Source organism: Anomaloglossus baeobatrachus, chromosome 3 (genome assembly GCF_048569485.1).
Source record: "Anomaloglossus baeobatrachus isolate aAnoBae1 chromosome 3, aAnoBae1.hap1, whole genome shotgun sequence".
Classification (NCBI taxonomy): Eukaryota; Metazoa; Chordata; class Amphibia; order Anura; family Aromobatidae; genus Anomaloglossus; species Anomaloglossus baeobatrachus.
Genome location: NC_134355.1, coordinates 163,488,856 through 163,511,671, shown reverse-complemented (window position 1 = coordinate 163,511,671; position 22,816 = coordinate 163,488,856). Strand labels below are relative to the sequence as shown.

Sequence of the window (22,816 nt, the reverse complement as noted above, 5' to 3'; positions counted from 1 at the left end):
TGTGATGTAATGCTTGAAACTTACTTTGGTACTTCCATAATGGGCATAATGAAGCTCAGTTTTTCATAATGTACATATTTTTTCTTCTTTGCAGCGGCAGCTGTGGTGGCCACAGGGTTATACTCTCTGCGGAACTGGTCACGGGCTGAGCGCCATCGCCGTTTGACAAGATCCACTGTTAAAAAACATTAAAAAATGTAAAATAAGGTCACTAATTCAAACAACTGTAGATGTTAAAAAATTAGACATTAGTCTTGGATTGCATCAATTGTATGAAATAGGAACACACATTCATGTGTATGAAAACAACAACTCATAACACTCATATAGTGACATAATAACACAATAAGCATGGGAGAAAAAACAAGTTCAGCAGTAAACATCTGCAACCACTTATTAATCATTCATCTCCTTATAATTGTTCAAAAAATAAAAAACCTACGGAAAGCCATGACAAAAAAAAGTCTACAAACCCATGAAGTGCCATATGTTCCACATATATTTACCATTACACACTACAAATTACTGTTACCATTCCAGACATGGTGACACCAAGGAACTTGCATAATTAAACCAAACATAGAAATACAAATCCAAAAATATAGACAATTCACAGCACATTTGCAATAGAAAATGCACAGAAATGCAAACCAAAAACCCCCCAAACATGTTTAATAGTGGCTTCCCCACCCTGAAATGCCATTTGTACATGCATAAAATACTTTGCAGCCCATATATAAACATGCTGACATTACTAGTAAACTGCAATGAATACTTCAAAAGGGCAGAAAACTACACTCTCCTGTTTGTGAGTCTCCAGTGTAGCTCAAAATGAGTCAGGCCCATTAATACATGCCAAACAAACTATACAAATATGTTTATACTCTGCCTACAAAATGTGCACATGTAGGTAAAGACAGAAGCAATGTAAATATCTGTACTCACCATATCTATTATTCTTTCCAGGGGTATACTGAGACCATCCATTCCTTGGGTAGACTACCTCTACCACAGCCATCCATGCTCGTTCCACCATTAACCTGTCATGATAGCCATCAACACGTGTGTCCCACAGCTCTGGATGCCTCTCTACTTCTCCAAGCAGCCTCTCTGTATCGATTCTGGGCGCCATGCTCAGTACCTGTGTTGTTCTCTGTGCTCAAAGTTCCCCTGCAGTGAGAGGACAGGTGCCCAGCTGCTGTCTGGCGTGCAAATGAGACAGGAAATGTATGTTTGGCGCCAGAATTAATGGCCTACAATTGACCTGATAGATTGGTAACAAGTGTTTCAGATTTTGTGATGAAAAACGGACACGGATGATACGTGCTGAACACGGACATACTCCGTGTGCGGTCCGTGCAGGCACGGACCCATAGACTAAAGCGGGTCCGTGCCTGCGTGTTGCCGGCAAAAAACGGACATGTCGTCCGTGTTGAAAAGCACACACACGTACTTACGACATGGACACACGTTCTGTGTGATTTTACGTACATGTGCTATCTACCGTTGAAAAACATGGGTCTCCGTGTGTACGTGTCTCCGGTACGTGCAAATACGTACCGCACACGTACAAATTACACGGATGTGTGTTGCGGGTCTTAGAAAAGTCTTCCAGTTCTGTGAGATTCCTGGGTCGCCTTGCATGCACAAAGCCTGTATTCTCAGTTCACCCACACAGTCAAGATTTCCACTTCCCCTACAGATCAACAATTTTAACAAATTTTCACTATGTAGTCTGCATTAATGGTTCATGCACACAGTCAAGATGGGCAACGTTCCCCACAGAAGAACAATTTTAAAAAGGTCCATACGGAGTCCATCTTCAGCTCCAGCTCGGTGGGGAATTTCCTCCCCAAACAGTCTCAGAATAGTCTGCTGTTGTTTTCCCATGGCAGTGCTGAGATGAAGTTGGCCGTGCAGGTGTGACGCTGACCAGATGAGGAGGAGGTGGACAAAGCTCAGTATTAGTAGGAGGCAATGCTGACAGATAAATGATCAGTAACCCTCGGTGGTGTTAGGACATGCGCTAAAACGGTTGTCTTCTAAGGCAGAGGTTCCCAACTCCAGTCCTCAAGGCACACCAACAGTGCATGTTTTCAGGATTTCTTTAGCATTGCATGGGTGTTGGATTCAGCACCTTTGCAAGTGATTAAATTATCACCTGTGCAATACTAAGGAAATCCTGAAAACATGCACTGTTGGTGTGCCTTGAGGACAGGAGTTGGGAACCTCTGTTCTAAGGCACAGCCCATATTACATTACACCCTGTCAAACCTATTTTCACATTTCACCCTCTGAGCCAAGATTGGAAGAGTACCCTCACAAAACAACATTTTTTAAAAAGGCCCCGAGAAATCCTGTTTTCCAAGCTCCCCCTACAGAGCCTAATTTTCCGTTCCTGTTGCATACAGTATAGTAGTCTCAGATAAAGAAAAATGTTAGTTGGGTTTGTGATCGACTTGGCGGTGTGGCAGCTAGATTTGCTAGTGATAGTCACAGCCATTCACACTTGAAGTAGCTCACCCATGCTCTTCATTGGCTAGCCTGGGAATCCAAAACATTTATTTTTAAAAAATGATTGTTTAAGGCAGAGAAGCACAGCTAAATACGACAGCTAGGAATAATGACATAAGACTTGGTTTCCACTTTTTGGTTTCTGCCATCCATGTTGCAGTTAAACTCCCCTATTGGCTGCTGCTGCTTGCTCCACCTTGTTGCTACATCACATATAAGGCAGCAAGCACGAAGGACAAAGTAACTTTGTGGTGCAGACAGGCGAGCAGCATCAGGTTGAGAGCACCATAAATGTGTAATGCTGCCCATAATTTGAGCAGCAGTGTCGCGGGCGGGGAGGTACGCCGCTGCAGCGCTCGCTGACGCTCGGGTCTGGCGCTGCTGCAGCTGCTGCTGCTCGGTGGCTCGAGCGGTAGGCCGGATCTGGGGACTCGAGCGGCACTCCTCGCCCGTGAGTGAAAGGGGTGGTTGGTTTGGGGGTTTTAGTCCGTGACGCCACCCACGGGTTGTGGTGAAGATAGGCGCCACCGCTGCTGGTGACGGGGATCCCGGGAGCGATGGTAGGGAGCAGCTGGGATGTTGTTTTCCCCCTCCGTGGGTAGGGGTCGGTGGTCCCGGGGCCCGGTGGTGTGACGGAGAGGCAGGGTTAGTGAGGTGCAGGGTTGCAGGGACAGCGCGGCGTGGTGCCGAATGGCACGGGTGTACTCACTCAGTAAGAGATGCACAAAATCCTCGGTAAACCAAACGGCTGGATGGACGGGTCCCACAGCCGGCTGCAGTGTCTCTCCCCGGACAGGTGATGGCGGCTGTCTTTCCCTGCACCTTTGTGTACTTGTCTGACTACAGTGGATCCCCAACAGTAGTCCGCTCCCCGGTGTATGGATGCCGGAGGAGCCCGTTTGCCCACAGGCGCTGGCCCTTGGGTCTCTAGCCTTAGGCGGTGGCTGTATACCCTCACGGTGTGGGCGGTTGCCTTCTAACGGGTCTTTGGCTGTTAGGAAACCCCTGGGGTTCCTGTCACACTCGGATTTGACTGTTGACGGCGACTCCAAGCCTAGTCGGGGTCCGATGGCCTTGCCTGTGTGTGCTGGCTTCACTTCGCTCCCCGGTCGGTACCGGCGGGCCAACGCACGACCCCGGTCCTACGGTTCCACGTCGATTCACCACTCCTGCAGACGGCCACCACCGTCTGCCAACCTTGTTGTCAGTGCCTGGGCCCCAAACCCAGACACTCTCCACTTTACTCCTCTCACTTCAACCTCCTGAATTAAACTGACTCCTGTTCCCGCCTCCAGGCCTGTGAACTCCTCGGTTTCGGGGTATTTGCCCCTCATCAGTGTGGAGTAGGAATCTGGCTAGTGGGGGCAATGCCTAGTAAAAGACTACTTAAGCAAGCATTGTTGACCTTAGGGAGATCAACATATCCACTGCGGAGACACCATCACGTGTTTCTCAACGCAGTGATTCTAGAGCAAAGCCCCCCGGGAAGTATGCAAATGAGAAAGCCGCGGAGACACCATCACATGTTTCTTAACGCTGGCAGGAAACTAGCCAGGTCTTTCACCGGGAAGGAACAACCACGGGAAGGGCAGTCTCCAGTCAAGGAGACCACCTATACCAAACATGGTATCCATCCACAGACAGCCGTTTCGGGGTATTTGACCCTCATCAGTGTGGAGTAGGAATCTGGCTAGTGGGGGCAATGCCTGGGAAGTATGCAAATGAGAAAGCCGCGGAGACACCATCACATGTAAAGACCTGGCTAGTTTCCTGCCAGCGTTGAGAAACATGTGATGGTGTCTCCGCGGCTTTCTCATTTGCATACTTCCCAGGGGGCTTTGCTCTAGAATCACTGCGTTGAGAAACACGTGATGGTGTTTCCGCAGTGGATATGTTGATCTCCCTAAGGTCAACAATGCTTGCTTAAGTAGTCTTTTACTAGGCATTGCCCCCACTAGCCAGATTCCTACTCCACACTGATGAGGGGCAAATACCCCGAAACGGCTGTCTGTGGATGGATACCATGTTTGGTATAGGTGGTCTCCTTGACTGGAGACTGCCCTTCCCGTGGTTGTTCCTTCCCGGTGAAAGACCTGGCTAGTTTCCTGCCAGCGTTGAGAAACATGTGATGGTGTCTCCGCGGCTTTCTCATTTGCATACTTCCCAGGGGGCTTTGCTCTAGAATCACTGCGTTGAGAAACATGTGATGGTGTCTCCGCAGTGGATATGTTGATCTCCCTAAGGTCAACAATGCTTGCTTAAGTAGTCTTTTACTAGGCATTGCCCCCACTAGCCAGATTCCTACTCCACACTGATGAGGGGCAAATACCCCGAAACGGCTGTCTGTGGATGGATACCATGTTTGGCATAGGTGGTCTCCTTGACTGGAGACTGCCCTTCCCGTGGTTGTTCCTTCCCGGTGAAAGACCTGGCTAGTTTCCTGCCAGCGTTGAGAAACATGTGATGGTGTCTCCGCGGCTTTCTCATTTGCATACTTCCCAGGGGGCTTTGCTCTAGAATCACTGCGTTGAGAAACACGTGATGGTGTCTCCGCAGTGGATATGTTGATCTCCCTAAGGTCAACAATGCTTTCTTAAGTAGTCTTTTACTAGGCATTGCCCCCCACTAGCCAGATTCCTACTCCACACTGATGATGGGCAAATACCCCGAAACGGCTGTCTGTGGATGGATACCATGTTTGGTATAGGTGGTCTCCTTGACTGGAGACTGCCCTTCCCGTGGTTGTTCCTTCCCGGTGAAAGACCTGGCTAGTTTCCTGACAGCGTTGAGAAACATGTGATGGTGTCTCCGCGGCTTTCTCATTTGCATACTTCCCAGGGGGCTTTGCTCTAGAATCACTGCGTTGAGAAACACGTGATGGTGTCTCCGCAGTGGATATGTTGATCTCCCTAAGGTCAACAATGCTTGCTTAAGTAGTCTTTTACTAGGCATTGCCCCCACTAGCCAGATTCCTACTCCACACTGATGAGGGGCAAATACCCCGAAACGGCTGTCTGTGGATGGATACCATGTTTGGTATAGGTGGTCTCCTTGACTGGAGACTGCCCTTCCCGTGGTTGTTCCTTCCCGGTGAAAGACCTGGCTAGTTTCCTGCCAGCGTTGAGAAACATGTGATGGTGTCTCCGCGGCTTTCTCATTTGCATACTTCCCAGGGGGCTTTGCTCTAGAATCACTGCGTTGAGAAACACGTGATGGTGTCTCCGCAGTGGATATGTTGATCTCCCTAAGGTCAACAATGCTTGCTTAAGTGGTCCTGGAAAAGAAACCGCAGGTTACCTTGAGACCAACAGCCTACTTCTGTTTAAGAACCACACTGCCACTGGAGGAGGAAGCATCTACTTCCAGAAGGGATCGTCCATCACTAATGACAACCCAGCAGTGCAATCACGTCTTGGGTTCAGCAATGGGAGCAGGGAAAGGCGCACCTCCCTACTGATGAATGGTAAATTCTATTGTCAGAGATTGACAGTGGGAATTATCTAGTTAACAGTTGGTTAACAGCTGTGAACAGCTCTCCAATCCACCTGTGGCTATTAGAGGCACATGATCGCTGATTAAATCAGCTGTCATATGCAGGGAAAGATGCGGGATTGGCATAAACGCCTGCATCAAAGGCAAGGACAGACATTTGACATACCAATACTTCCAAGGTCACGAAGGAGTTAAAGAAGTAGAGGAGCGTTTGGATCTCAAAATATTATCTCCAATATAACCCCCCAAAAATATGATTGATAGAAGCCCAACAAAAATGGTAAGTTCCTTTCTTGGCTTAAGTATATGGAGAGATGTTCAATTCATTGAAGTTTTCCACATTTTTATTACAAATTTGAAAAATAATTTCACCACTGCACACATTATTTACACAGCTAATATGAAAATTAAAAACAGAATTTTGCAAAACATACTGGAATGTTAGAATGGTACATTGTACTTTATAAAAAAAAAAAAAGCAATGCATTTTATATAATTGCTATATAAAATAAAAAATTAAATAGAATACAAAAGGCTTGATAATAGACATGCGTGATATTTTTTAAAAGGGTTTTCCCACAAAGAAAGTTAAATTTAAAGTTGATTTTAATCAATAGGTCTGGGAATAATAATAATTTCCACAATTGGAAGTATTTAAATAAATGTTCATGTGCAGAGATAATCTTATATATATGCTTCTTCTATATACTGTGTAGTGGCTGTGTCTGACCGTACAGAGGTATGGTCTGATCATACCACAGCCCCTGGGCAGAGTATAAAGACATTACAGCACAGCATCATAGCTGATTCTTTTTGTGAATTAAAACAATTCCCTGACTGTTTTGTGGAAATGTTTTACCTCAATTAAATAACTATTTGCTAACTGCTGTAATGTCTACATTTTTTTACTTCCCTCTGCCCAGGAGATTTGGCATGATAAGACCACCATGTTCCTATACGTTCAGACACGGCCAATACACAGGCGTATTTCTTTTCCATTGTTAACTATTGGAGATTACACAAACAAAGGTTTGGATGTCTGTCGTAGATGAGTTCTGTTTTTGGACCAAATGCAATGGCTCTGTATAAACCTGGCAATAGTATCAATTGTTTTGGTAGTCGATAAATCACTTGGTACAACTACAAACTACACAAAAAAGGTAGTCATATTTTGTTTCAGATGGCATCACAGTGAATACCACAGTGAATTTTGAGTGAATAAATGAACTTATACAATATAATGGTTGTTAGACATGAGTATTCAAAAACAATCTAAAATATTATTACAGGTAGGGCTTTTAATATTTAATAAAAATAGTTACAAGAAAAAAGCAATCCACTTAGGCCCTGTGCGTACTAGAAAAAGGAATTTTCTTAAGAAAATTCCGGAGGCTTAGTAAGATTTCCGCACCTGCGTGAAAATACCGCACCGAAATCCACAACCAAATCCGCATGCGCTTTGTTGCGTTTTGCTGTGGAATTTGTGCGGATCTGTTGTGGATTGTGTGCGGAATGCCGCAGCCAGCGTCGGAATGGCTACTGGAGGAATCTCCAGTAATACCAGCCCTGGCCGTGGTTACCTGCACTGAACTCTGGAGCTCCCACCTGAGCTCCGGAGTGCAGCCTAGACTAAACTGCAAGCGTCAAGTGATTGATTCCCCGGCGATTGCTGTTTAGTTCAGGCTGGGCTGATCTCCGGAGCTCAGGTAACAGCTCCGGAGTGCAGCCCGGCCTCTCTACAGCTGCCATCTGAGCTCCGGAGATCAGCCCAGCCTTAACTAAACTGCAATCACCAGGGAATCAATCACTCGGTGCTCACAGTTTAGTCTATGCTGCACTCCGGAGCTCAGGTGACAGCTCCGGAGTTCAGTGCAGGTAACCGCGGCCAGGGCTGGTATTACTGGAGATTCCTCCAGTAGCCATTCCGACGCTGGCATTTTCTGCAGCAAAACATGCAGCAAATCCGCGGGTAATCCGCTGGAAATTCCATCTAGTGCGCACAAGGACTACAAGTGAACCCCTCAGATCCAATATGCACCCAGTACCATGAGCAGTTCTGGGTGCATATTGCTAATTCCTGCCTAACCGTCCCTGTATACACTAGCATAGATAAAGGGATCTTTAGAAAAAGTATTTCTAAAGATCTTTTATCGTAAGCTAATGAGTGCAGGAACTAGTCCCCTGGGCGTTAGTTTCCCTGTCTAGTTGCCCCCATTAACATGTTAGCACACCCCTGTGGGTATGCTAACATGCTAATGGATGCGCAGCGTCTGAGGATGATCTCACTCACCTCTCTGCTACCATTGTCCCCCGACGCTGGATATTGGCCCACTACGCATGACCCTGGAGTTTCGGTCATGCGGACTACGAAGCTGGGTTGTACGCGTCCTGGCTTTAAACTGAAGTAGTGCACATGACCAAAAGTCCGGGGTCATATGCATTGAGCTGAAATCCAATGTCGGGCGGCAATGGCGGCGGAGAGGTGAGTGAGATCATCCTCTGACGCTGCGTATTCATTAGCATGTTAGCACAGCCACAGGGGCAAACTAACATGCTAATGGAGCCGACTAACCAGTGGAACTAACACCCAGGGGACTAGTCCACGCGCTCATTAGCATAAGAAATACTTTTTCTAAAGATCTCTTTATCTATGCTAGTGTATACAGGGACGATTAGGTAGGAATTAGCAATATGCACCCAGAACTGCTCGTGGTTCTGGGTGCATATTGGACCTGAAAGGTTTCCTTTAAACAAGCAACATATCGGTGATTCAGTGTCCATGTACATAGTAGATGTACACTGCAAAATTTATAAAGCGAGTCAAATATTGACACATTTAGTTTAAAGTGACCCATTTATTGTATATTGTTTATATTGTTTTTTCTTTACATTAAATTATTGGGCCCTAATTCATCATTTACATTTTTTAAGTCACTTATCTTTTGTGTCTAGTGGTATTTTTTGTCATTATTGCTCCAAATACCTAAAACTGATCACATGAATTATAAGTTTTGAGCAAAACCATTTACTAATTTTGGGTAAAAATAAAAGATTTTCTAAATATGTCTCTATAACTTTTTGTGCATTTTTTGAGTAAACATTTACTTGATCCATTAAAATGTTGCATACAATTCTATCATTTGCTCAAAATGTTCTGACATAGAAAAAACAGGTGGAAACGCAATAACAAATCAGTCTCTTCACGGTATGTACTGTGTGAGTTCTTCTGTGTGAGTATGTTATAAAGTATAAGCAATCCCGCCTGTGGTTTAGGCAGCATGATTCGCCTGATCATAGAGGTAACCGGATCATTTTAAATTCGAATTTGCCAGGTTCAATTTTTTTTTCCCAAAAAATATGATTTGCAGGGAAAAAAAAATTGCTGTAAATTGCAATACTGATAAGCTTCTAATTGCTCAGAACATATGTCTCTAAAGTCTGAATTGAACCCATTTTGGGCCTTATTAAAATACAAATGACTTCATCTTATCTGGTTACGGGATACGTTAACTGGTGGTAACCATCAGCTTATTTAACCCCTTCAGCCCCCGGGCACTTTCCGTTTTTGCGTTTTTGTTTTTTGCTCCCCTTCTTCCGAGAGGTGTAACTTTTTTATTTTTCCATTAATCTTGCCGTATGAGGGCTTGTTTTTTACGGGACAAGTTGTACTTTTAAATGAAACCATAAGTTTTACCATATAGTGTACTGGAAAACGGCAAAATAATTCCAAGTGCGGAAAAATTGCAAAGAAAGTGTGATCATACAATAGTTTTTGGGATATTTTATTCACTGTGTTCACTATATGGTAAAACTGAGATATCTTTGTGATGCCTCAGGTTAGTGCGAGTTTGTAGACACCAAACATGTATAGGTTTACTTGTATCTAAGGGGTTAAAAAAAATTCACAAGCTTGTCCAAAAAACGTGGCGCACATTTTGCGCCATTTTCCAAAATCCGTAGCGTTCTCATTTTTCAGGATCTGAGGCTCAGTGATTGCTTATTTTTTGCGTCTCGACCTGACATTTTTAACGGTACCATTTTTGCGCAGATGCTACCTTTTGATCGCCTGTTATTGCATTTTGCGCAAAATTTGCGGCGACCAAAAAACATAATTTTGGCGTTAGGAATTTTTTTGTCGCTACGCCGTTTACTGATCAGATTCATTGATTTTATATTTTGATAGATCGGGCATTTCTGAACGTGGCGATACCAAATATGTGTGTATTTTGTATTTTTTTAACCCTTTAATTTTCAATGGGGTGAAAGGGGGGTGATTTGAACTTTTAGGTTTTTTTTATTTTTTTAAGATTTTTAAAACTTTTTTTTTTACTTTTTTTTTTATTTTACTAGTCCCCCTAGGGGGCTATAGCGATCAGCAATCCGACCGCTCTGCACTATCTGCAGATCTCAGCTACAGAGCTGAGAACTGCAGATTTGCTGCTTTACTTTCAATGCCGGCTGTATTCCGGCATTGAGAGGAAGTGAGTCATGTTAGCTACAGGCGTCATCACATGACCCTGTGCTACCATGGCAACCACCGAAAGTCACGTGATCATGTCAGGGTAAGTGACTGTCATGGCGGCGCCCATATACATATTGCTGCCAGATTTTGGCAGCGAAATGTAAGGGGTTAATGGCCGCGGGTGGAAGCGATTCCACCCGCGGCTAGCAGGCACACATGTCAGCTGTTGATAACAGCTGATATGTGCGCGGATCGCGGCCGCCTGCCGGAGGCAGGGGGCGGGGCTTACCGGCACACGATCCATGACGTACCCAGTACGTCATGGGTCGTTTACATTGCAGTTTCAGACATTGAGAAGGACTTAAATTGTATAAGCAATCCAAAAGCTGTCTATTTGGGGGGGAATGTGTTTATACACAGGCAGTGCAAATAAAAGAAGATATATTTTTTTCACGTGGGGACTGCAACAATTTTCCCCATGTAGATAGTATTAAGAGTATTTTTCTTTGCTAAATGAAGAAGTATTAGCTTTTTCACAATCTGTCCAAAAATGATCCCTTTATTTAAAGAGGCAAAACAAATGTATTCTTTTGAACATGAAGAAATAATGGTTTTTCAACTACACGTAAAAAATTATCCATTTTATTGGATGTCCAACAAGTTTGCTAGTCGTAAAGTGATTAAGGAATTACAAAGGGTTTTTATCAAGCTAATCCAAAATTATATTTTAGGCAGCAGGAACAAGTGCACTCTGACCATCTATACTTACATTATACAATCATAAAATAGCGCTCTTTGCCAGCCCCCATCTTTTATATTAGCTGTGATAGTCAGTCTCATTGGCTGCTCCAGACCATGATATATTTTAGCTTCAGGACAAGCCCACGTATTGGCGTTTAATGTCATTATCCCATTATCTGAAACTTCTGCAGTATGTAAAAATTACAGTGGGCATTTTTAAATGTATTCTTTGTGATTCAATTTGCAAGAATCAAACTCACAAAGTGTTTGAATTCACAGACACCTGCGAATTTGAGGAAATTTGAAAGTTGATACTTCTCTCAACTCTGCCTGACAGGTTTATGTAATGACATGGTTTAATAAAGGCACTACTTTTTCTTACTTTAAATCTGGGATTGCTGCCATTATTTTCATAATATGTACATGTTGATTTAATTGAAATCTCTGGATTTGCCCCCTTCCCTTCTACAGTGCTGTTTAAGCTTTCCTTTACCTACCTGACAGATTTCCGTTAAATGCCTGTAGAATAGTGAAGGTCCAGGTCTAAAGAGCCCCACTAATTATTCAAATCACTTTGACTTCACTCTTGACATAAGTACACTCATATTTGCGTACTGGGTCAACAAAGTCTATGATTTCACACTCACAAGGTGGTTTGAGCAATTTGTGAGGGTCTCAGGACCTGATCCCCACCATTCGACAAAGCATTTAAGGGGCCACAATATAGCAAAAACTTTTAAATGTTTAGTTATACTTTAACAGATAAATTTCCAATAAGTGCTTGATCCAATTTTTAAGGGTCCGGGAATGCTTTAATGATACTTTCATAAGCTGGAGGTGGTGTGTGAGTTGAGTTGCCAAGACGTAAGCTGTTACTAGACCAATGGAAGTCTGGACGACTAAAGTTGTTAGTAGTGTTAATTGTAGGTGATGTGCTGTTGCTGCGAGGTAGAGTAACAAGTTGACTCTCAGCTTCAACTGCAAGAGGAGGCGATTGTAAAAATGGATGAAAGGTGGATGCTCTGAAGCTAGATTTCCTTGCAAATGGATCTGGTTGCTCTTGTGAAGTCTGTCGTTGAAAAGTTAAGCTGGCTAGGCTGAGGTTGCTCCTACGTTCACAGCTACTGTTGCGATAAAATCCAGATCTATTTAGTGCATGGTTTTGAGAGGCAGTTCTAGGACGCCGACTTGATGAGCTGGTCATTCTTGGAGAAATAGCTGCACTGGCCCGCCGGCGGGACAAGCATGTGAGCAGTATCCATATGATACCTCCAATGATCAATCCAATGGCAATGGAGACTGTAAAGGATAGTATTACTCCACCTGTAAATGTAAAATTAATATAATTTTAAACATAAATACACTTAAAGTAATAGAAAATTAGTTATTATCCTATTTCCTTATGTAAACAATTCTATAATTTGACTGAAATTAAAATAGAATAATTTGAAAACTGCTCCTTTTGGCTACAGAGAAAATGAATCACTCTTTAATCCCCCCTATTTAAATGATGTACCATTAAATACCTGACATATTTGCTAGCAATGTTAAAAAAATGTATAATATTACCCAGTTTTAACACATCATGCATATAAAAAGTATTTAAAAAAAAAAAATTAGATACAAATTAGACCACAAAAGAGAAAGTATGAATTTAAAAGGTGGATTTCCGGATGGTTTGCAGTAGTTGTTGTGCGGCTTTAATGGAATGGAATTTCTCTGCAGATTATATTTAGTCAGAGAACAGCATGAAGTAGGGGCAAGGGCCCTGAATCCAGTTAAGGGTCACTTATTAGGCCGCTTGTTGTAGTTTTCCGAAAAGCAGTGTTTAGTCACCAGTAGATTATCATTGGAGGACTAGTTGTCTCATTCCATGAAGTTCTCCCTACTCTATATAACCCACTACCATCATTGATTAGTAGATTTCTTGTAATGCACAATGTACACATAAATATGCCAATCAGTGATGTGGATGGAGTTATACAGAGCTCAGTATTCAGAGATGTGCTACTTCTGCAATAAAAAAAAATAGTAATTTTATCAAATCTATACCAAGCAGACCAGTAAGGTGACACTCACTGGAATCACTTTTTGTCCCAACATCATACTATTCTCAGATTATATCCAGGTTACCTTTAATCTCTCCAGAAATATCAGGGCAGAAAATTGCAGCAATAACAGTGAATATTAATAAAGTCCACATTTTTTTTTTATAAAATCAAATTTTAACTTTGAGGAAAAAACTGTCATAAATTATCAATGTTCTTAAAATGAATAATACACATACTGAAACAGGACAATTCTTCAGGGGAGTGTTTAATAGTTATTACATTTTGTTCATTTCAGGCATGCAAAGATCATAGAAAGTATGTTAAATTTGTAAATTCCTGAACAGATTTCAATCCCTTCTCAAGACTATATTCACACAAACATCAAAATGCAATTTCAAGAAGTACTCCCATCAAAATTTTTCTCCTGTTAATATATCGTAGTCATCATATTATATATTGCAACTGCTCATTTTGCCCTTCTACCCAGTAAATTCATCTCTTTTCCAGTAGGTCTAAGACATCAAATGATTAAAAAAAAAAGAATAGCTGAACCCTTTTAAGCCTTATATAGAAAGTCTTTATTCCCTGCATGAATAATCATTGCAAGGTCACTGGCAGGCAGGAGGAGCTGGGCAGCTGGGTCGGGGTTGTAAAGGGGTATGACTCATACAGGGAAAGAGACTTCCTGTTTCTATAGAGAGCTTAGAAGGATTTAGCTAGTCTGTGTTTAATCATGTCATTATTATGCCTGTATAAACTTACACACAGGTAAAGGGAGAAAATAATTCAAACCCGACTGAAGACGCACCTACACCGTACTGGTTCCTGTAAAGACTAAAATTCCCCAGAAAAAACATGGTTCGGTCCTGGGTTCCTAAAAGGTCGTTCTCCTAAGAAGCCAGAGGGTATCTGGCTACAAACAGCTAACCAGGATAAGGAAAGAGTGCAGTGTAAAGGCCCCGTCACACTAAGCAACATCGCTAGCAACATCGCTGCTAACGAACAACTTTTGTGACGTTGCTAGCGATGTTGCTGTGTGTGACATCCAGCAACAACCTGGCCCCTGCTGTGAGGTCGTTGGTTGTTGCTGAATGTCCTGGGCCATTTTTTTAGTTGTTGCTGTCCCTGCTGTGAAGCACAGATCGCTGTGTGTGACAGCGAGACAGCAACAACTAAGTGTGCAGGCAGCAGGAGCCGGCTTCTGCAGAGGCTGGTAACCAATGTAAACATCGGGTAACCAAGAAGCCCTGTCCTTGGTTACCCGATATTTACCTTCGATACCAGCCTCCGGCTCTCACTGCCTGTGCTGCCCGGCTCCTGCTCTGTGCACATGTAGCTAGCTGCAGGACACAATCGGGTTAATTAACCTGATGTGTGCTGTAAGTAGGAGAGCAAGGAGCCAGCGCTAAGCATTGTGCGCTGCTCCCTGCTCTGTGCACATGTAGCTGCAGCACACATCCGGTAATTAACCCCGATGTGTGCTGTAGCTAGGAGAGCAAGGAGCCCAGCGCTCAGTGTGCGCTGCTCCCTGCTCTCTGCACGAGTAGCTCCGTGCGGTGGTAACCAAGGTAAATATCGGGTTGGTTTACCGATATTTACCTTAGTTACCAAGCGCAGCAATCTTCCACGTGGCGCTGGGGGCTGGTCACTGGTTGCTGGTGAGCTCACCAGCAACTCGTGTAGCGACGCTCCAGCGATCCCTGCCAGGTCAGGTTGCTGGTGGGATCGCTGGAGCGTCGCAGTGTGACATCTCACCAGCAACCTCCTAGCAACTTACCAGCGATCCCTATCGTTGTTGGGATCGCTGGTAAGTTGCTTAGTGTGACGGTACCTTTAGACAAAAAAAACAAAGGGGAGTAAACATAAAACACAGCCACAAGTGGACAAAGAAAAAATAATAAATGCAAGCAAAAGAAACCTATTAGCAACCTAATAGAAAACAGAAGGAAGATATAGGAAATACAAATGAGAACACACAGCGTAAATACCAAACCGGTCTCATTCAAACAGGTAGAATCACTAGTAGCAAGACTAGATCTACTCCATAGCAATCCTCACAGAAATGAATATAGCCAACAGAAAATTGGCTGAAATAGAGGAGTATAAATAACCCCACCAGGAATGTGATTGGACAGAGACAATAAACAAGTGAGAACACCTGTAACCACAACCAAACGAATAAAAGCAAATTAAAAAGCAATAGATCTTCAGCAGTTGGACAAGGTCAGACCAAGTTATGGCTCAGCAGAGAACGAAACAGACTCTGTACAGAAGGTCACCAGATCAAATCTCAAGGCATGAAAGTCATGTGAAAGATCTATGGAAAAGAGAAGAATTAGCAGGGTATACGACAAATTGTAAGTACACAGTGTTGCATAATATGGTGCTACAATATATTAACCCCCTTTACCCCAAAGCCTGTTTTCACCTTCCTGACCAGGCCAAATTTTATAATTCTGACCAACGTCATTTTATGAGGTATGAGTGCATCAACATATCCCAATGATTCAGAGATTTGTTTCAGAACACATTGTATTTCATGTTAGCGGTATAATTTGGTTGATATGAGTTGCACTTAATTATGAAAATATCAAAAATGTAACAAAAAATAAAATTTTGCAAATTTTGAACTTTGAATTATTTTATGTCCTTGAACCAGATAATTATAGCACACAAAATAGTTAATAAATAACATGTCACGCTGTACTCTAAGATGTACAATAGCAGTACAGCGCAGTAATGTGGGACTGAGAGGATTCCTGAAACTATCTGAGAAGGTAGTTAGCTGGTAAACCACTAGGGGGCGTAAAAGTGGAGGAAACGTATGAGCAGGGAATTCCCTAGCAGAGGTAATACTAGTCAAGCCCACAGATGGCAGTAGAATCGTCAGAAAGCCGTGTCACAACATGAGGTTTTGTAAGTACACAAGGGCAAAGTCTAAATGTAGTCAGAGGGAAGCAAATAGTCAGTAGCCGGGAAATCAGAGCCTAGAAGCGAGGGGAAGTGGGAAGACAAGACAGAATTAAGGTAAACAGATAAGGAACGAACATGGAGATAGCGGGAGAGACACTGATGGAAACAGACAACAGAGGAGGTTAACAGGTCAGGTGAACACGGAGGTCAGGAGGGGGCAGGGCAGACAACAGGTCACTCAAGAGCAGAACACAGCAGAGCCAGAAGTATCACTGGCGAAGTCCAAGAGAAACACCCTAATAAAGCAGCCTGACCTCCAGAACGAGGCAGAAAGGATTAACCCCTAATGTGACCTGCATCAGAAGTCAAACTAAAAAAAAGGCTCAGCTCCACCTGAGCCAGGAGTCAATCATGACATAACATTTACCACGTCACGTCTACCTTACAACAGCATTATTTTTTAAACATCATTTTTTTGGGGGGGGAGAAAAAAGAAATCCCTCAAGCATCCAAAGAAATCCAGGTGTTTAAAGTTACCTTTCATTTTTATTTCTATATTATTTCTCAGTGAGACCATGAGGAAGGTGAATGAAATCACCAAAACGTGTAATCTGTACTACCCTGCTTTATTTATCTATGCTGTCTGAGTTGCAAATAAGGTTAGCTCAATTTTATGGATTTATAAAAATAAAATTTTTTAAAAAACCTGGATTTTTTTGTAACGATTGCTGGATTTCTTTTTTTCTCTTTCCAATGTATTGCGCTGAGTTTTCACTTTATTACGTGTGTAGTCCACCAGGGGAGAAGTGAATGGAATGAGCTAACCGACCAAACAAGTCTAAGGTAAGCTGTCATATGTTCTGGTTTTTTTATAACTTTTTTCTTGCTAGGATGTTAGAAGCGCTAAAAGTTTATCAGCATTTTATTTATTTTCTCAACAAAATTTCCCAAAAAAATTTTTTTTTACAGATCATATCCCATTTGAAGTGGTTTTGAGGAGATCGATGTAACAGACAACACCCAAATGTTACATCAGTTTAAAAAAACTTACCCCTCTAAGTGCTCAAAACTATATTCAAGATGTTTATTAACCCTTTAGGAGTGTCACAGGAATTAAAGCAATATGAATGTTGCTTTAGCTCCAAATGTTTCATTTTCATGAAGCTAAAAGAAGAAAGTGGACCATACAATTTATTATAAATTTTCTCCTGAGTACACTGATACCCCATATGTGATGGAAAATTAGTTCTTGGGCACATAGGGCTTGGAAGGCAAGGAGCGCCATTTAACTTTTGGAGTGCAAAATTGGCTGAACTAGATAGAGGACACCATGTCACATTTGATGTCCCTAAACAGTGGAAACACCCCACAAGTAACCCCATTTTGGAAACTAGACCTCTCAAGTTATTTATTTAGAGGTGTAGGGAGCACCTTAAACCCCCAGGTGTGTGGTTACATATTTATTCATTTGACTACATCTTACTATGGTGATCATGGTGAACATCTATTGAAATGCTTTGTATATGCACATTTGTATTTCCTGCCTTTATCCCTTCTCTTTTCTTGCCTTTAAGACATTTTTATATCTCCATGATTGTATTATTTCCATATTTAATGAAGATTATTAATTTTTATCGAGTGTTCTATTATTTATATGTTTAATGTTGTACAGTGCATTAACTATGCTGTCAGTGTTTGATTGACAGTCAGTCAGGCCCCTGGTGGAATCTGATAGACTGAGGTTTATGTTAAGCGGGCTTTACACGCTACAACAAATCTAACGGTAGGTCGGCGGGGTCACATCGTAAGTGACGCACATCCTGCATCGTTAGTGTTGTTGTAGCGTGTGATAGCTACGTGCGATTGCGATTGAACGTAAAACCGTGCATCGCATACACGTCGTTCATTTCCTTAAAATTGCACGTTGGGTTGTTCAATGTTCCCGAGGTACCACACATCGCAGTGTGTGACACCCCGGGAACGATGAACAGATCTTACCTGCGTCCCGCGCCTCCCGCCAGTAATGCGGAAGGAAGGAGGTGGGCGGGATGTTTACATCCTGCTCATCTCCGCCCCTCTGCTTCTATTGGCCGGCTGCCGCGTGACGTCGCGGTGACGCCGAATGTCCCTCCCACTCCAGGAAGTGGATGTTCGCCGCCCACATCGAGGTCATATGGAAGGGTAAGTATGTGTGACGGCAAATAATCATTTGTGCGACACGGTCAACAAATTGAAAGTGCCGCACATATGATGGGGGCGGGTACGATCGCATACGATATCGTATGTGATATCGTAAGGTGTAAAGCAGGCTTTAGACAAGGAGGCCATTATAGGCCTTGTTGTCATAACAACCATCAGCACGTTGCAGTGCAGGGGGGCCACCGAACTGACAGTGGCATCCATTTCCCTATGTTAAACTGATTATTGTCATTATTGAGTATGGAATCTGAGGTGTTAAAGTGCCAGGATAAGAGCTAGTGTGGCGCCCGTGAGGCTTTCGTCGCTACAGAGATACTGCACCTCAGCCAGATGTCTGGTATTCCATCCTGGGTAATAAAGGGGTCATCTACCGGTTCACAGACAAAACTTGCACACACCAATAGTAGGTCACACACCGAGTCAGGGTTTAAGGCAGGTACTCCATTAATGCTGAGAAGCAGCGACCAGTATTACTGGTTATGGAGCCTTAAGTCCTATTCACTGTGTTGGAGGGGTGGAGCCTGGCAGAGGGAGTGTGGGAGGAGTCAGTGGGGTAGTTATTAGAACCAGTCAGAACCAGCCAGTTCTAGACAGGGAGAGTTTTTTAGTCAGAGTAAGTAAAGTGACAATTGACAAGAACCGGTGAGAACCGGAGGGTGTGAGGTGACGGTAAGAGGTGACAGTCTGTAGTTCAGAGGGGTGGACCGGTACTGACCCTTGACCTGTTCGGGATTGGCAGAGGCCCACAACAGGGAATCCTGGAACAGCACAGGGAAACCGGTCAGCTGCAGTTTTGGAACAAAGTGTGAGTAAACATCTTCACTGCAAAGCCTTGTGTCCTCTGCTTCATCCTGCACCCCATCCATTTCCATCATAGACCTTCCTAACGGTCGCCCCTGAGTCTCGCTCCACCTGTGGGAAACAAGATCACCTCAGCTGCGCCATCACCAACTGCCCCGGGGAACCCGCAGCACAGCGGCGGCCCACATAGCCGCAAAACCACAGGTGGAGTCACAAACTTCATCTTACCATCAGAACCCACAGAAATCCCAAGGGTCAGATTTCGTGGGCCACAGCTCCCAAACATGCACAGTACCGGGAGTGGACGTCCCCGTTCCATGCAGAGTTGTCCCAGTGAAGACACAGACACTGAGTGCAGCAGGAAGGGACCCCTGTTTGCTACACCCAGGTGTGGGACCCAAATACACCAGCCGGAGGTGACCGGTCACTGGCAATTTGGTTTACCACTCGACTGTGTGTGTGATTCTTTGAAATGTGAGTACACCATTTATCCTCGGTCCAACCCGGCACTTCACCTCCAGAAGCCATTAATACCGTGTACCTGGGCTCTACACATACCCTACCCGTGGAGGGGAATCCATCCTGCTGCCCCGCTCCATCAGCCCCGGGCGCCCTATCACCAGGCAGTGGCGGTGCTACCAATTCTCAACGCAACCCACGAGTGGTGTCACCAACAAATCAATCCCCTGTAAATACTCCCTTCCTACGGTTGTGAGGATGGACGGCCGAACGAGCCCGGGTCCGGCCACCACTCGAGCCGCACTAACGAACCCAGATCCGAGCAGCCCCCGCAGTGGCCCGACCCCCGTCCGCAACACTGACTAGTTCTCCTAACTACCCCACTGACTCCTCCCACACGCCTTCTGCCAGGCTCCACCCCTCCAGGACAGTGAATGGGACTTAAGGATCCATAACTAGGTATACTCGCTGCTGCTTCTCAGCATTAATGGAGTACCTGCCTTAAACCCTGACCCGGTGTGTGACCTAACAATTGATGTGTGCAGGTGTGCCGCCCCCACGACAGCTGACGGGCTGCTTGGTCCCGGATCCGCAGTGGCTCGAGGGGTCTCCGGATCTGAGGCGGGGTCGCGCGACTACCTCGGAAATAAAAAGGGGGATTTTGTGTTTTGGGGTGGTGAATGGGATAATGTTCGTGATGCCACCCACGGTGCGTGGTAATGGGAGAGACCACCGCTGCTGTTGGGGAGCCCGGTGACGATGTTGAAGCAGCAGGATGTATTAACATCTCTGTGGGTAGGGGCTTTGGTGTCCCATAGCCTGGTGATGGGATGGAACCCGTCGGGTTGAAGGGTTATCGGGTACTCACACAGTCCAAAGTCACTGACGCTGACACCAGGTAAACCAAATTCTTTAATGCTCTGCTTCTTTCAGTCGAGCACGCTGGGTCCGTGCCCCTTTGGTGTTGCTGGTTGGTCTGAAGCCTTATCCCTTGGCACTGTGGGTAACTTGGTGGATCCCTTTCTCCTAAGACTACTCGGGTCCTACTCACCTGCGTGGCTAGCAAGAAGAGCCTGCTCTCAGGGTTCACGCTTGGGATTTTCTGGACAATTGTGGGAAGTCCTATCCCCCTCGTTGCGCTAGTACCTCGATTCTGGAGCAGGTGGGGAACGGTTTCTGAAGACTCTGTTCCCGTCGGGTGAATTGCTAGGCAGCAGGAAGCTACTTCCCAGCCTAGGGTCCACGTACCCCGTCGTGACCTAGCCCCTGCCTGGTTGTAGCACAAGGCAGCCGGCCTGTTCTCTGTAGCAGCACCGTACCCCCTGTTACTACCCCCTGCGATCAGGGTTCCATCTCCTGGCCAGGCCAACGTCTGGCACCTGGGACAGGTACAGGAGCCCAGCTCCGCAGCGTGACCTGCACTGTCACCGCTGTCTCACTGCTCAACTCTACTCAACTCAACTAATGACATCTCTGACCTCCTTCTTCCATCCCCCCATGTAGGTGGGCCTATTCCCCTCAGGCTGCCCAATGGGTGGTTGGTGGGTGTGGTGCAGAGTGTTCCTCAGGATTTATGTACACCTGTTGGTAGCAACACCAAATTGACAGGACCCGTAACCAAGGTGGAGCGGGTACCATGCAGAGGGGCAGATTGCACGGCACCCTTGTGACGACCTGATAGGCCACGGCATCACACAGGTTTTGTATGTGAACCGGCAGATGACCCCTTTCTTACCCAGGATGGGATACCACACCTCTGGCTGAGGTGCAGTACCTCTGTGGCGATGGAAGCCTCAGGGACGCCACACTAGTTCTAGTCCCAGCACATGCGACATCAGCCTAGCGGTGTATAACAGCCATCTCCTGCTGCAGATGGCGGGGCACAGCTCATGAGCCTCCACCATCCCTGAGATGTAACTGTACGCCTAATTGTGGGTAATCACCAGCAATCTAGATATACAGTTAATGGACACCCATGTGGGGCAGGGGTTAATGTTCCCTAATGGCTATAACACTTTATATGCTATGTGGCTCTATATTCCACAATAATAGGAAACTAATAGGGTTAAAAATTGTAAGTTTTGCAGGATCATTGTATTTCAACGAGCAAAAATATTACAACATGTAATCCAGTAAAAGTCAATAATAATAATGATGAAAGATTATGTATTAATGTTGAGTGACTAATATTTTGAGCCATCTTCACATTTTGTCAGTTTCTACACATTTGGTAAATAATAACTGCTCCAAGAAGAGTGAATAAAATAAAGAAACGTGCAAGAAAATGAACAAATAATGATATTTAATGACGTTGTCTCCTAAATCATATAGTGTTTCCACGTTTCTGTGCTTTGGTAATGTTATTTCCAGTATGGTCAGTGAGACATCTAATAAGACATTATGTGGAGCTATGTCACACATATAACTCATATTACCTGCTGCTTGTATAATACCCTATTAGCCAACTGCATTCTCTATTATTGACGTCAACTTTGTGTTTTGGGATTATTCTTATTGTTTTGTAATTATCGAAACACAATTGACCTTTGCATGTAAAATGTAATACAATTTTCTAGCCATGCCTGTAGTAAGAGTTACAGATACTTGAATAACAGATGCTTGACTTACAATAAATCATGAAACGTGTCTAACAATCACATGTATACAGGGTCGGACTGGCCATCAGTCAGATCTGGCAAAAAAATAGGAATAACGTTTGGAACACCATTCTAAGTCCGAACTGGGTGCAAAAACCTAAAAAAACATCACTATGGGGAGATAAGGTATGCACACCAGTGACTATGTAAGGGGAATACATGAAATAGCAGAAACTGCTGTGTGAATACTGACTTGAAAAATCCAATAGCTATATGCAAGAGTGAATATGTGAAAAATGGAATCTGCATTACTGCCATGAACATATGAATCAAGAGAAATTTAGCTACTGAATTGATCAATGCAATAGAGCCCCAAAACTACGCCAAAGTATTTCTCTACGTTGGGGTCCCTAGCTTGTGTGTGTCCTCTCATGCAGTTAAAAAACTTACCGTGTATGGGAAGCTGAGACCCAGGCTATTTATGCGTATGATATGGATTGGCAATAGGTGTGGTTGGGGAGGGTTCACAAACGAAAAACTACTAACAAATAGGAATAACGTTTGGAACACGATTCTAAGTCCGAACT

At 44.2% G+C, this 22,816-nt stretch overlaps 1 protein-coding gene across 1 annotated transcript in view; it reads right to left on the bottom strand.

Annotated features, from left to right (window-relative positions):
- Positions 1-8,114: 8,114 nt before the first annotated feature.
- MYCT1 (MYC target 1) overlaps positions 8,115-22,816 on the bottom strand; it is an 87,004-nt gene continuing 72,302 nt past the window's right edge. The window contains exon 2 of the mRNA XM_075338164.1: positions 8,115-12,532. Within this exon, the coding sequence (XP_075194279.1) occupies positions 12,003-12,532 (530 nt within the window). The 3' untranslated portion in view covers positions 8,115-12,002. The remainder of the gene's footprint in view (positions 12,533-22,816) is intronic.